This window comes from Astatotilapia calliptera, chromosome 11 (genome assembly GCF_964374335.1).
Source record: "Astatotilapia calliptera chromosome 11, fAstCal68.1, whole genome shotgun sequence".
Classification (NCBI taxonomy): domain Eukaryota; kingdom Metazoa; phylum Chordata; class Actinopteri; order Cichliformes; family Cichlidae; genus Astatotilapia; species Astatotilapia calliptera.
The window spans coordinates 38,310,539-38,324,371 of record NC_137432.1 but is presented as its reverse complement, the minus strand read 5'-3'; the positions used below and the strand labels follow the sequence as shown (position 1 = coordinate 38,324,371).

The window sequence follows — 13,833 nt, the reverse complement described above, 5'->3', positions numbered from 1 at the left end:
GCTGCTTCATATCGTCTTCTACCTTCTCACCACTGGGACCTCTTCTTCCATTACGACCCTGCACAAGAAAAAAATGTCACCATCATCATGCTGAAGTCTTTCTGCAGCACAGAGCAGCACCTTCCTACCCGAGTCTCTGTGTGAGGATCACTGCTCTTCATGAAAACAGCTTCTCTTAGAGAGAAACAGAAGAACGATTTTTCTGAGAAATCTCACCGGGTTTCCATCTAGTCCACTGTCACCCCCGTACCCGTCTGGACCAGGACCACCCTGTGGATTAAAAAACATTCTGATAACTGCATCCAGCCATCTGTCCTTCTGCCCGTCCATCCACAGAATTATATACTTTGGTCAAAATATTATAATTATATATTGTGACCATTTGGCCTGGCTTTCCTCAGACCGTACACCAGAGAAGGTCAGGGCTGCATGGTGTCAGTCACTGGTTGGTAATTTCAACATTTTGGTCGTTGTATCCTGAGTGAGCTACTCAGGACCAGCTCATATAGTCTTCACTCATTTGTGATGTACATCAGGTGGGCTTATTGATTTAAAAGTAAAATTAATCACATTTTATTCAGAAACACTTTAAATTAGCAACTGGAACCATAAATCCACCAAAGAGTGTTCAGCGCTCCTTTTGTCATAGACTTCTATCCAATCAGACCAGAGGACTCGCCCCCTGCCGACCAGGTTAGGATGCTTCTGTATTGGCTTCACATTCATGTTCAATCACTGGCCACATATCTGATCAGCCAATCACGTGGCACCAAATGAATGCATATAGGTGTATATGTGGCATGGTTGTTGGTACAGGACGGGTTGGTCTGACTATTCTGCTGATCTGTCGGGACTTTGCACACAATCATTTACAGAGGAAGCTCTGAAAAGACAACATGCAGCGTCAACAGCAGATCTCTGAGAGAAACGACCTCACTGATGTCAGAGGTCAGAGGAAACGTCTCTAAATCCACAACACATTAAACTTGAAGCAGATGTGTACTGCAGCAGAAGACCACACCACGCACTCCTGTCAGCTAAGAACAGAACTGACTGTCTGATCCAATGGCATCCTCTCTTCTGAAAAGAAAGTGACAGGGTGTCACACGCTCGCCCCGCGTCCTCCAGCTCCCTTCCACAGTCCGAAGGCATGCTCGTTAGGTTAACTTGTGATTCTGAAGGTATGAAGTGTGAGTATGAGTGTGAATGACTGTGTGTCTCTCTGGGACAGACTGGAAACCTATCCTCGGTGAACAACAGGCTCTGCATCCCCTGAAACCCAACAAATACTTTAGTATCAAAAACGCACAGTTCCTCTGATGCCCAGAAGAGGCAGCAGTGAGTCAGTCTCCATAGACACTCGTGTTGGCTGTAGATCAGGAGGTAGATCAGGTCATCTACTAACTGGAGGTTTGGGCAACATACTAACCCGAGCTGCTCCCTGATGCATCGTCAGAGGGTGAATGTTAGAGAGTGAAAAAGTGCTTGTGTGAATGAGGCATGTTGTACGAAGTGCTCTGAGCATTCAAGTGCTAATTTAGAGGCAGTCCATATTAAAAACGTTTACAGCCTGATAAGAAAATCAGCTTTAGTCTCTGTAGATAATTTACGGTAAACTAGTGGCATCATGGCGGCTAACGTTCAGCTTTTACATAAAGATGTGGACGTGTCTTACTGGTCTCCCTGGGCTGCCGGGGTCTCCTTTGGGTCCTGGTCTGTTGTTGTCGACACCCGGGGTGCCCTGTCAGACAAAAACAGTGTTCGGTTCTTGAAGTGGAGCTTCCAGCTGTTTCCCAGCTGCGATCAGCTGTCGGGTTTTCCGACAGAAGAAAGAGCCGATATTACAGTTTTAACTAGGGCTGTGCGATATGACCACAATCTCATATCCCGATATCTGACGTCTATCGTCCGATAACGATATAAATCACAAAAATGTAACATTTTCTGTAAAGTCTGTGAATCTCGGGCAGCTCGACTTGCGTGAAGTGTTTCCAGCTGTGCGTCGAGTGTTTTAACGGATGCATGAAACGACACGTTTTAGACATAAGCTGTAACGGCCGCCGTTTTCTTTGTGAGTATTTATTACACGGCGTGCTGCGGGGAAAAGCCTGTTCTAACGTTGGAGTCTAAGCTTTATTTTTTAGCACCTGGCGGCTCTTTTTTGCTTCTCATCTGTAAATAATCTGCTCTTTCACGCGATTCAGTTTATTTTGAAAGGTCTCAACAGGATCTTGAGCTTTATTGTGAAAGGTTTATGTGGAACATAAACAAGCGGATACGCGATGCTGTTACCGTCGTTGTTGCTAACGACAACGCATAAAAACAGGTGCTTGTGCGTCCGTAGTGTGGTGATATTACATATAAGAGAAAGAGAGAACTTTAAGAAATGAATATAGCCACTGCAGTGATCAAAACCATGAAAAAATGTTGCCGTAAACACTTTATTTTGCGACACCACGAAACAAACGATAGCGTAAAATGAAAGAACGTTTTTATATCGTCATCCGATATATATGGTTATATCGAACAGCCCTAGTTTTAACTGACATTAGTGACATTTAAACGTTTAAACACACAAAAACATCCTGAGAAAACATCGACATGCAGAGTTCTGTGATGGGTTTTTATGGCAGCACGACGTTTGTGGATTATTGTTGTAAATAAAGTGTTTTATGAGTGAATGTAGTGTGTGATCACACCAGGCTGGAAAAGCTCTCGATAAATCCCAGCTTATTTGTATTTGTTAGACAGATCAGACGGGCACAGACAAACTACACGATCAAATATCTTCACCATAATCTTTGTATCATAAAAATATGTGCAGAAACTAAAGAGTCATTATTTCAGGACATTGTTCATATTCAGGCTGTTGAAACAGGTTTTCTTTGTAAAAACAAAAAACCTGAAATATGAAAGGTTTATTTTGCTTTAGCAGTCTGATTGACCTGAACTTGACCTGCCTCCTCCTCTTCCTCGTCCCCCTCCTGCTCCCACATATTAAATAATTAGGAAAAAAAGTCCATGTGACTGCCGACCTTTCTGAAATGAAAGCACCGAAACTCACCGGGTCTCCTCTCAGTCCCTTCTGTCCTTTCAGCCCCTTCTCGCCTCCTGTCCCCGGGATGCCCTAAAGATGATATTTCAGCCTGTCAATCAACCTACCCAGAGGTCAGAGGTCAACAGCTCACAGCTTCATTTTTACGAGCTGAAGTCAAAACACATTTAAAAAAACGAAAACAGAAACAATAACAGTAAAATGGATCAATCGTTTCATTAGGTAACAACGATCAGAGCTGATGCAGCACGAAGCAAAGAAACTTTGAGTGGTTTTTGTTTACTGGGTTTCCCGGAGGTCCTCGTTCTGCTTTCAGTCCACCGAGTCCCGTCTCTCCCTGCAAACAAAACCAGAAGAACGCGTCATCTCTTCTTCTTCCACAGTCACGTGACATAAACCATCATACTCTCCTACCATGATTTGTAAATCACTAGGATAATACAGCATGTGTAAATGTTAATATAAAGAATAATTTTCATATGTAATAATTCATTTATCTAATTTAAACTTATATGTATAATTTAATCCACAGTTGCATTCAAATGATTATATTGAACAGCAGGAGCCAGGTGATGATAAATTCACTGCTCATCAGCAGGTGTCAGCATGTCTGTCACAGCTGTGTTCAGGTGTGTGTTAACACAGCACAAGGAACAAAGGCCTCAGTCAGCAGTGGGACATTGTCCTCAGCCCAGATGTTTGTCAGGCTACATTCTGTTTCACAAAGAGGAGAAAAATCATTACAATATTAGCCTCAGCTAATGTTAGCAGCTAACATTAGCTGATGTTAGACATTAGCTACATTAGCTAACATTAGCTAATGTTAGCTGATGTTAGTCATTAGCTACATTAGCTAACATTAGCTGAGGCTAATGTTAGCCACTCCAGGGCCTCCTTGACTCAAACCAGTGTGTCCACTGGCCTGCAGGTGCCCGACACAGAGTAACGGAGTGCGCGCTGTGCCAGGATTTATACATCAGGGAAACCAAACCCCCCTCTGGCTTCAACACAGAAGAGCCACCTCATCAGCCCCCCCCGCAGCTCCCGGGAAGCTGAAGACAGCTTCAACCGTTTGTGTGTTGAAAAATAGTAATTTTCTTGTTTTAACAATAGAAATAATTATTAGTTAGATTACTGGTTAGTGAAAAAGTAACAGTGTTAGCAACGCGTCAGTGATCAGAAGGCCTCAGTCACAGATGTTCATACCTGCTCTCCATCGATGCCGTTCAGTCCATCCTCCCCGTCGTCCCCCTGCAGCGTTGGAGCACAATCAGCTGTTACGTCTCACTGCTCAATCTATGATAAACTGTCACTTCTCCAGTAAATGCAGCAGTGTCAGCAGACCTCAGTCACTCACCTTGTTGCCTGAGAGGCCTCGGTAGCCCTGCAGATACAAACAGCAGATTTAATGGTTAAAGCGCTCATGTTTGACTTTTTCAGCCCAGCTTCACAGGAATCTTTCAGTTATTTGGATTCGATTAAACGTCTGATATATTTAATATTTGTGTGATATATTTATAACAAACTATAAACAAACTTGTCAGGCTGAAGGACATCACGTCTGACACTGTGGTCAGCAGCACAGGAGCACCACAGGGAACTGTGCTGTCCCCTCTTCTCTTCACCCTGTACACCTCTGACTTCTGCTACAACTCTGAATTATGCCACATTCAGAAGTTTGCAGATGACACAGTCATCATGGGGTGTATCTGGGATGATCAGGAAGAGGAGTACAGAAGTCTGGTGAGGAACTTTGTCGCATGGAGTCACACAAACCACCTGCAACTCAACACCTCAAAGACTAAGGAACTGGTTGTGGACTTCGGGAGGTCCAGAGAAGGTCCACTGCCGGTTCAGATAGAGGGGGAGGAGGTGGAGGTGGTCAACAAGTACAAGTACCTCGGGCTGTGGGTGGACAATAAACTGGACTGGTCATGCAACACAGAGCACCTGTATAAAAAAGCCCAAAGCCGACTGTACTTCCTCAGGAGGCTGAGGTCTTTTAACATCTGCAGGAAGCTCCTGAGGATGTTTTACCAGTCGGTGGTTGCTGGAGTACTTTTCTATGCTGTGGTGTGCTGGGGAAGCAGCACAGCAAAGAAGGACTCATCCAGGCTGGAGAAACTGATCAGGAAGGCTGGCTCTGTGGTCGGCATGAAGCTGGACACTCTGGTGACAGTGGCAGAGAAAAGGACATTAAAGAAACTGATGGACATTATGGACAATGTTGGGCATCCTCTGCACACGGCCATAAACAACCAGAAGAGTCTGTTCAGTGACAGGTTGCTTCTCCCCAAGACAAGAACTAACAGACTTAAAAACTCCTTTGTCCCACACGCCATCAGACTGTTTAACTCCTCTCTGGAGGGGAGAGGGAGGGGAAAGGAGGGGGGAACAACTAAGCTGTAGTGCCTCTTCACCTCACTGTACAATACCTTTGTTAATAGTCAACGGTGCAATAGACTCCATACTTGAAATGTGCAATTCACTTGTATTTTTATTTTTATTTTATTCCTATTTATTCTATTTATCCCCTTTGTATATTTTATCTATACATGTCATTGTATTTACTTCTGTCGGTGCTGTGCTTTTTTGGAAACCGAATTTCCCAGAGGAACCCACCCGAGGGATTAATAAAGTTTTATCTTATCTTATCTCTTGTTTTTCATGATAAGAACAAAAGTTAATGCTAAAAATCAGTCGTCACACAGTCTGACATGAAAAACATCTCCATGAACTCGTCTGTTCGACTGCAGCGTCATTTTCTCCACGTGATGGAGTAATGATCAGACTTCAGCAGTGCTCCTCTCAGAGGTATGACACATCGCGTACCTTCTGTCCTCTGCTTCCAGGACAGCCCCGGATCCCCTGAAGTCCAGGAAGTCCAGGAGGACCGCGCTCGCCCTGCAACACAAAAGCAAAGTCAGCGCACCTGGTTCGAGCTCTCAGTCTGCTTCGTCCTGTAGGTCCATCTTTCAGTTATCAGGTTATATGAATATTATCTCAATAATACATTTGCATTTAAGTAAAATGTAATTGCCAACTGCTTTTAGGTAGCCCCCATAAACAGGAGCAAGCAGCTGGCAATTGTAGGAAAAAAGAACTTTAACAAGAATTTTAAACTTTAACAAGAAGAACACAAACTACAAACTAGAAAATTCAAAATAAATAATTAAAAGCAAATTTTTAATGGAAATGAATTCAGGTTTGAAGTTTTTTAATCAGGTTCAAGATCCTTTATTTGTCACATGCATAGTTACACGCAGTGAAACGTGTGCTGACGCGCTGCTCGACTGTGCAAAAGCAGAGAACATTATGTACAAATAACTGAATAAAATAAAACAATCTGGAAATTTTTACATTGAAAATCTGAAAATGTAGATTGTGCGAGTGTCTCATTTACAGCGGAAAGAGCTCGTGGTGGGATGAAGAAGAAGCACTTACACTGACTCCTTCTTCTCCCGGGAAACCCGGATGACCCCGCTCTCCCTCCTCACCCTGTTTATAAAGCAAACAGAACCATCAGAAAGAAAGCAAAGGGCTGGAAAAGCCTTCAGGACACATTTCACAACTAATTAGATTAAGTGGCAGCTGGTCAGTAACGTGATATATTAAAATGATATTTTAGTTATTAGAGTTTATGATATTTGGACAATCGTGTCATGGACACCAGAGCAGCTCCGGCTGCCGTCCACATGAACAGGTTAAAGCTCCATCGTGCAGAGAGGAGCTCGTTTAAAATGGACTGAGGCACAGTGGAAACTGATCTCAGGTCAGACCCATCCACATGGATGGGTCTGTGGGAGAGGGAGCATCCGCCCTGTGGAGCTGGCAGCTGGCACATCTGGACAGGCTCCGTCAGTGCTGAACGCTATACACAGGTATCAGAGCAGCAGCTGCTCCGTGCAGACGTGTTTTTCATGTTTGAGTGGGATGATGCTAAAGCGCAGAATGCATCTGTTGCATCAGCACGCCTGCAGTCCAGACCTCTGGCCTGCTGCTCAGTTTCATGCAATGATGAATTTTTGCAGTTGAAACGTGAGATATGTTCTCTGTGTTCTATAGTGAAACATTCCTGGTGTAAAGTTGGGGTTTCACACTCACCTTTGCCCCTCGTGGGCCTGGAAGACCACGGGGGCCTTTGTCTCCCCAACATTTGCACATCACTCCGCAGCATTCCCGGGCTGTCACGGTGCTCTGCAGTCAGACGAGGGGGCGAAGGACATACATGAACAATGCACGATCTTTGTGAAGAGGCAAACGTCGGTTACTGAACGTTTTGTCTTCAGAGAATCAGGACTCATCAAAATATTACTCGCTATAAACTTTAAGAGGAACGATTATGTCAGCAGGAAAAATGGAAACAGGGAACTGGTCCAATCACAATCCTCCCGTCAGCCGCCTCCTGAATGGCTGATGGGATTATTGTCCCTTTGATTTCTTTGTTGCTTACGTGACTTTTCTTTCAACCTACCCGCATGTTTTGCACTTGGGTCCTCTTATCTCACCTCATGACTCCTTTACTGGTTATTCTGAATAAAATTCACTCACATTTTTTACATTATATGAATAACATGAACGTGGCTCCTTTTTACTCAGACTAAAGATTAAAACTTGCTTTATTTGTCATTTAGAAAAGGTAGAAACGCACTCATGAGCAATGGGACTGACTTACAATCTGTTGGAATATGGTGCTGCCAATGCTCGGCATGCTGATTATGAGCTGATCGGTGTACCCGAATCCGCGGCCAAACTCCACCTTCTGTAGCTGAATGTGGTCAGTGCCCCTGAGAGCCACGGCCAGCAGGGCGCTGACTCCTGCAGACAGGACAACAGACTGGAACGGCGTGGCTTCACAAACACAGTGCACGTACATTTCCACTGGATCTGAATCAAGCAAACTGATTAGGTCTAGAAATATTTAGTAACTTCTCCTCGTAGATTAGATGGATCCAGTCTGATGGTGATCCAAGTGCTTCTTACCCCTCAGCTGTAAAAGGCATTGATGTGAACGCTACAGCTCGAGCTTCAAATTGATATCATAGCTGCTTCTATTAAAATCTTTGATTAGTTTGAATCTCAGTGACCTCAGAGCCACAGCAAGTCTGATGAAGATCTTGCAGATGTAATAACTTGAGAACAAGACGACGTAGGAAATTGATATCTTAGGTGTGTCTCCTCAGAGGCCGAGGGGTTGCACTACACTGTAAAAAAAAATCTGTCAAATTTACGGTAAAATACCGGCAGCTGTGGTTGCCAGGAATATACCGTGTAAAAAATGTGGAATCTGTAAAAGACAATACGGTATACTGGTTTTGTAACCCTAATTTTTAAGGTAGACAACGTATTATTTTACCAAAATCATGATAGAAAAAACCAAATATATTTGTCAATTATACAGCAATTTAATGTAAAAAATGCAACTTTCCATAGCTTTTTACGGATATTTGCAGTAAAAAAAAAGTAATAATATAATAATATTTACAGTAATTTGTTGTTAATTTAACAGTAATAGGATAGACCCTATTATTGTAAATAACTGTAAAAATAACAGAAATATGTTAAACCTTATTAAAACCTTTGACAGTAAAAAACACAGTGAAATTGTATAACAAATTACAGCATTTTATTTTGACCAGATACATTTTACGGTAAATTCCTGGCAACCACAGCTGCCGGTATTTTACCGCTAAAAATACAGTACAATATGAGGAACATAAATGGTTTACCGTACATTTTACATTTGCAACCGCTAAATATAGAAAAATCTAAAGATGCTCATATGCAACCAAGGTAGAGAATATTACTGATAAACAATGAGAAAATTTGACATACCATTTGAAAACAGACTAAACATATTATTTTCTCTATTCCTACAAAACAGCATAGATCTTGAGAATACAGCATGTGTCCATATATATGGCTGGTAATCCATGGAGGAATGAATAAACATGAAACAAAATATTACCTGCCCCTGACCTATCAACAGTAATGAGTCACTGGGTCCTGCCTTGGTGAAGGAAAGGACTCGGTGGAGTTTCTAATGCGCATGGTGTTGAAGATACAAGCTCTGCAGGAGTACTTCAATGTCCATCAGGAGTTCACTTTGGACTGGCAGGATCCCCTCTGCAGCAAAAAAAATGGACAAAGTTTGATCAGTGCTTGAGCAAAATGCACAGAAATGAACAAAACGTGCTGCCAAAACCAGATCTAATGATAAATGATTTCTTAAGTGTAAAATATACAGTTCTTAAAGGATAGCTATTATCAAAATGCAACCTGGGCTGTTTTTTTCAGTTTTTTTTTTTTTTTACTGTAAACGAGACAAACATATATCTAAAAGCATAATTACGACAAACAAGCCGTTTTTGAGATTGACCGTGATTTTGTTTTGTGGTCAATAGCCAGTGAATGGGAATACTAGGGGGCCGGGGCATAAATTTGAGCGCATCAAAATCGATACAGTAAAAAAAACCAAAACAAAAAAAACAGCCCAGGTTGCGTTTTGGCAATAGTTATACTTTAAATCTACTTATGTAAAAGTTATACATAGACAACGCAGCCCTAATCACAATCATAATTTGTTGGAAAACGTATTTAAGTTTCGTATTGATTTATCATAGAACTTGAAGTTAATGGCTGAATGCATGGTGATGAGACCTATCATTCAATCTACATTTTATAGCGTATGAAACTGCTCACCTGGACATGAACCTGAGCTCGGCTGATTAAGATTAGTGTCTCCTGTCCATCTTTCTTTAGCAAAACTTGAATAATACCACTGCTTACCTCTTATTGAATCTTTGGGTGCAGACTTAATTGAAGAGCCTCGTATAAACAGGCAGGGTGTGATGTTTAGGGAAACCAAAGAATACAGCCGCCATCATTTCTGCCAGAAGACTCATTGGGTGCAACGAAGCTTTCATTGTGGACTGGCTAGATACCTTCTGCATTCAGAAGGAAAACAAGAAGGGCATACACCATAAACAATAATAACTGACAAAAATAATGAGACAAGAAATTAAAGTAACAAAATAAGTGCAAATCAAGTTTCCCTGTGTTACAGTGTAGCTGAATGTTTTTCAACAATTTGATTTACGGTAAAACACATACCAAATATTTCCAGCCAAGGTTTGTTTCAATCTTCAGCATTTTTTTCCTGCCATTGTCTTGAAACTGTTTCATCTGTCTCTCTCATTTGATGCTGTTTACAAAAACAAAACAGCAATATTGTAAAGGGAAAAAGGAAAATTAATTTAATGGAAAAAAAAAGATTATGACCTGAAATCTCACCATTTCCTGAGAGTCACAGGTCCTTTGAGTATCCTTATGGTTTCTGCTCAAATTCAGTGTCTGAAAAGGGCAGGAACAAAACAAACCTTTTTAATCATAATAAAGACAAAATAAGATTTAGAGACAGACGACAAAGAAATGTGTAAAATATCTTCTTGAATCTGTTTACTTTACTAACCTTGAAAGAGACTCTTGGGTCTTAGCTGTGCCACCACCCTTAAACCTTAAAACAGATGGAGACGATATGCTGGCCTGGCTTGAAATTTCCATATTTGGTGCTGTAAAACAATATCACAAACAATAGATTAATTGTACTTTTTGGACCTTGGCCAAAGCATAATAGAAAAAACAGAAAGTCCTTCATGGCTATTGTGCAATGAAATCATAATACTTACTGGTTTGTTTCTCAGATGTCTCCACTCCTAATGATTGTAGTGCCTCCAGTACAATTTCAAGGATTGAGGCAGACAGGTCCGGCAGCACCTTAGTAATGGAACTCCTTATGCTGCCCCCCATTTCCAAGATGTCTGATAAAAGAATGTGAATAAAGGTCAATTTACACCAAGTGGTACCTTTGGTCTTAAAATATGAAGCTGATCTTGCTTGATACTACACTTTTATACAGTGTTTCGTAAGTACCAAACTAACAGCACCATTATTGTGACAGCACACTGTGTTTCAGTGGAACCATTTGGTACCCATACTTCATGTAAGATGTTAATGGATAGAAATCAATTAAGTCAATGGGTTTTGACCAAAAAAATCATTTTATTTAAAACAGCTTACTATCACTTATGTCACACAGAACATCAGCAGGAGGCTCAGTAGAGGGCTCTTCTGATTTCTGCCACAGATCAGACTCTAGCAGACATCTCAAAGTCTCTCTTAAAGGCACATAATAGGCAAACCTATCTTTTCTGTTTTCATCTCTCCCTAAAAATATTTTCTTTGGTTCCGCATAGTTGAAGGCTTTTTTAAAGATCTGAGCTCTGGAGTGCACTGTCCTCAATGGCCCGGTATGACATGCAGAAAAAAGATCATAGCTTTTGACAGACTCACAGACTTTGTTGATGTCCTCCTCTGATAATGATGTGTCATCTTTTAACAGTGATGCAAGTTTACCCAAACTGTATGTCTGTCCCAACTCATGCATGTTCTGCATTTCCTCTACAATGTTCTGTATGGTTGAAGCAGGCAGTAGAAACTGACCCTGCAATTTTAAGTAGAATAGTGAAACGTTTCTCAGAAAAAGATCACAGAATTCAGGGGGCATTTCCATGTTATCTTCATGTGTAATAGACTGTGCAGCAGGCTCGGAAATCAAGGGTACAAAGTCATCTGATGTGGTTGGAACAGATGATGATTGACATGCAGACTCTCTATATAAATCACCAATGCTGCTGTCTGAAAACTCTGTGTTTACGTGACATGTGAGCAGTAAAAGATGATTTAACTCTAAAGGTATTTGTGCATCCTCTTACTGGACAAGTGACCACGTGTCCTTCCACAATATGGCTCTTCAGATGAGCTATTAACTCTTTAGAGTTCTGACACTGACGTTCACACATCGCCATTGCACATGTAAACGAAGAAACCACCACCACACCAGTGACATGGGTGGGGGCAGTGTCTTCGGTAAAAATGAGCCTTAAACGCGCCATACCTGGTGTATGTCTGCTTGCAGCCTGCTTCAATACACCGAAAGAAACAACGTGGCTCATTCCGATGCAGTTTACAATGAAGCACGTAGCCCCTTGATGACTGAACTACCTTACCACAGAAATTACACGTTAACATAACTCCATGTACTTTGGTAATTCCTCCCTAGCGAATTAAGCACGCCATATACAGAAACTAATCCAGAGCAATGCTTCCCTCGCAACAGTAATGCTAACTCAACTCACAAATGCTAACTAAATTCACAACCTCACTCATAAAAAACGAACTGCTAAAATTATCTATAAACGCTGGGCTGGTGGATTTTTATAACAGAGATAACTTGAAGTTGCATGTACTCACCTCACCTCGAACTAATTGTAAGCTGCCAGGATGTCTACAAATTCCGAAGATGCTGTGGTCCAAGCAGCAATAAATGGCGCTAATATACGAGTTCAAAACTGTGTCCGTTAGCGAAGCCAACTTGAGTCTCCTGCATGAAAAAAAGAGCGGTTGGCACACAGCTCAGCAGCGCGCCGCGCTATTGGTCATTTTCAGGTGACGTCATCCCACAATGTAACGTCGCTCTTTGTTTCTTTAGGAGGTTCGAATTTGATCAGAAGTCACGTCTGCAGACCGCTGCAGCCACGTCTTGCCTTGCTTCCCCTTTTTTTGGTGAAATGGTTCGCTCATACTGCACAATGTTGCTACCAGATTTTTTTTCTCTGCAATTCGAACGTAAAACGTCTGTACACAGTTTACCAGCAGTTTAGCTACCAATCAACAGCGATCACACAAATTCAAAATTTAAGGCCGACCCACTTAAGGTGGTCTGATAATATGGCGTGAAACACAACAACATAAAGTTGTTTTAAAATAATAATTAAAAAAGATTATTGAAATCAATTTTATTCACAACCATAAACTTTATTTTTAACATCTTCTTTTGCTGTTGATTTTTTTATCAGAAGGTTAACAATGATATACTGCAGGCCTAACTTTTAATCTGTATATCAGTATCTGAATTTTAAAATAAAAAAATACTATCAGTTTTATTGTCTTTCACTGCTGATATTTGCTTTTTTTTTAATGGTATGCACTGGTTGTATTATTATGGTGGACCCTATTTTTTAACATCTTGTTTCTGTAAAAATGAATGTTTTTGTTTGCTTAAAAATCTACAGCTTTATACTGTGAATTCCAATGTGCACAACCCCAAAAGATGTAGTTTTACTCAAATAATACCGTAAGTTTTTCAGACATTTTCAACATTACAATATGTAATTGTAAAATGTATGCATATTTATTTGTTTTCACAGAAAATATTTATAATTTCAACATTTTATTACAGTAAAAAACAAAGTTTTATCCAGTCTCACAATTAACGGTTATTCAATCTATTTAATACAGTAAAAGGAAGTTTTTGGTTTTACGCTCCATTACCGTTGGAATTTGACGGTGTTTTGCTGTATATTTTACTGACTTTTTTTACAGTGTAGTATTATATTCAGTTCTTTCAGCTCTCTGTCATTCTACACAAACCACTTTTTCCTGGTTGTTTAGGAAAGTTCTTGTGCTTCCGCTTGTTCTGCTCCACGGGACTTCCTCGTAGCCCAGAATTAAAATTAAAGCATGCGTTTTTATGTTTTAGGACACACATGGGACACTAGCCCATACATCTAATGTAATAACTGAAGAATTTGTGTGCTAACATCAGATCAAAGTGCATGGGGATGTCAATTAAGATGAGCAATGAAAAGTAAAGATGACACAATGAGAAAACCAGAAGCAAAGTTGGGAATGAAGTGATCTTAGTAAATGCATGTTTT

At 40.9% G+C, this 13,833-nt stretch overlaps 1 protein-coding gene and 1 long non-coding RNA gene across 3 annotated transcripts in view; both read right to left on the bottom strand.

The window, feature by feature from the left end:
* LOC113031844 (collagen alpha-6(VI) chain-like) overlaps positions 1–13,833 on the bottom strand; it is a 53,713-nt gene that overhangs the window by 19,970 nt on the left and 19,910 nt on the right. For both annotated transcript variants that reach the window (XM_026184299.2, XM_080308613.1), the window contains exons 12-22: positions 7,731–7,873; positions 7,160–7,252; positions 6,500–6,553; positions 5,888–5,959; positions 4,413–4,439; positions 4,262–4,306; positions 3,339–3,392; positions 3,065–3,127; positions 1,676–1,741; positions 217–270; positions 23–58 (exon numbers count right to left, since the gene is read on the bottom strand). In XM_026184299.2, coding sequence (XP_026040084.2) covers positions 23–58; positions 217–270; positions 1,676–1,741; positions 3,065–3,127; positions 3,339–3,392; positions 4,262–4,306; positions 4,413–4,439; positions 5,888–5,959; positions 6,500–6,553; positions 7,160–7,252; positions 7,731–7,873 — 707 coding nt within the window. The remainder of the gene's footprint in view (positions 1–22; positions 59–216; positions 271–1,675; positions 1,742–3,064; positions 3,128–3,338; positions 3,393–4,261; positions 4,307–4,412; positions 4,440–5,887; positions 5,960–6,499; positions 6,554–7,159; positions 7,253–7,730; positions 7,874–13,833) is intronic.
* Positions 7,909–13,829, bottom strand: LOC113017790 (uncharacterized). The gene is made up of 6 exons (XR_013912352.1): positions 10,744–13,829; positions 10,527–10,626; positions 10,349–10,408; positions 10,169–10,259; positions 9,845–10,002; positions 7,909–9,181 (listed from the first exon to the last, which is right to left on the bottom strand). It is a non-coding gene; the product is annotated as an uncharacterized LOC113017790 (long non-coding RNA).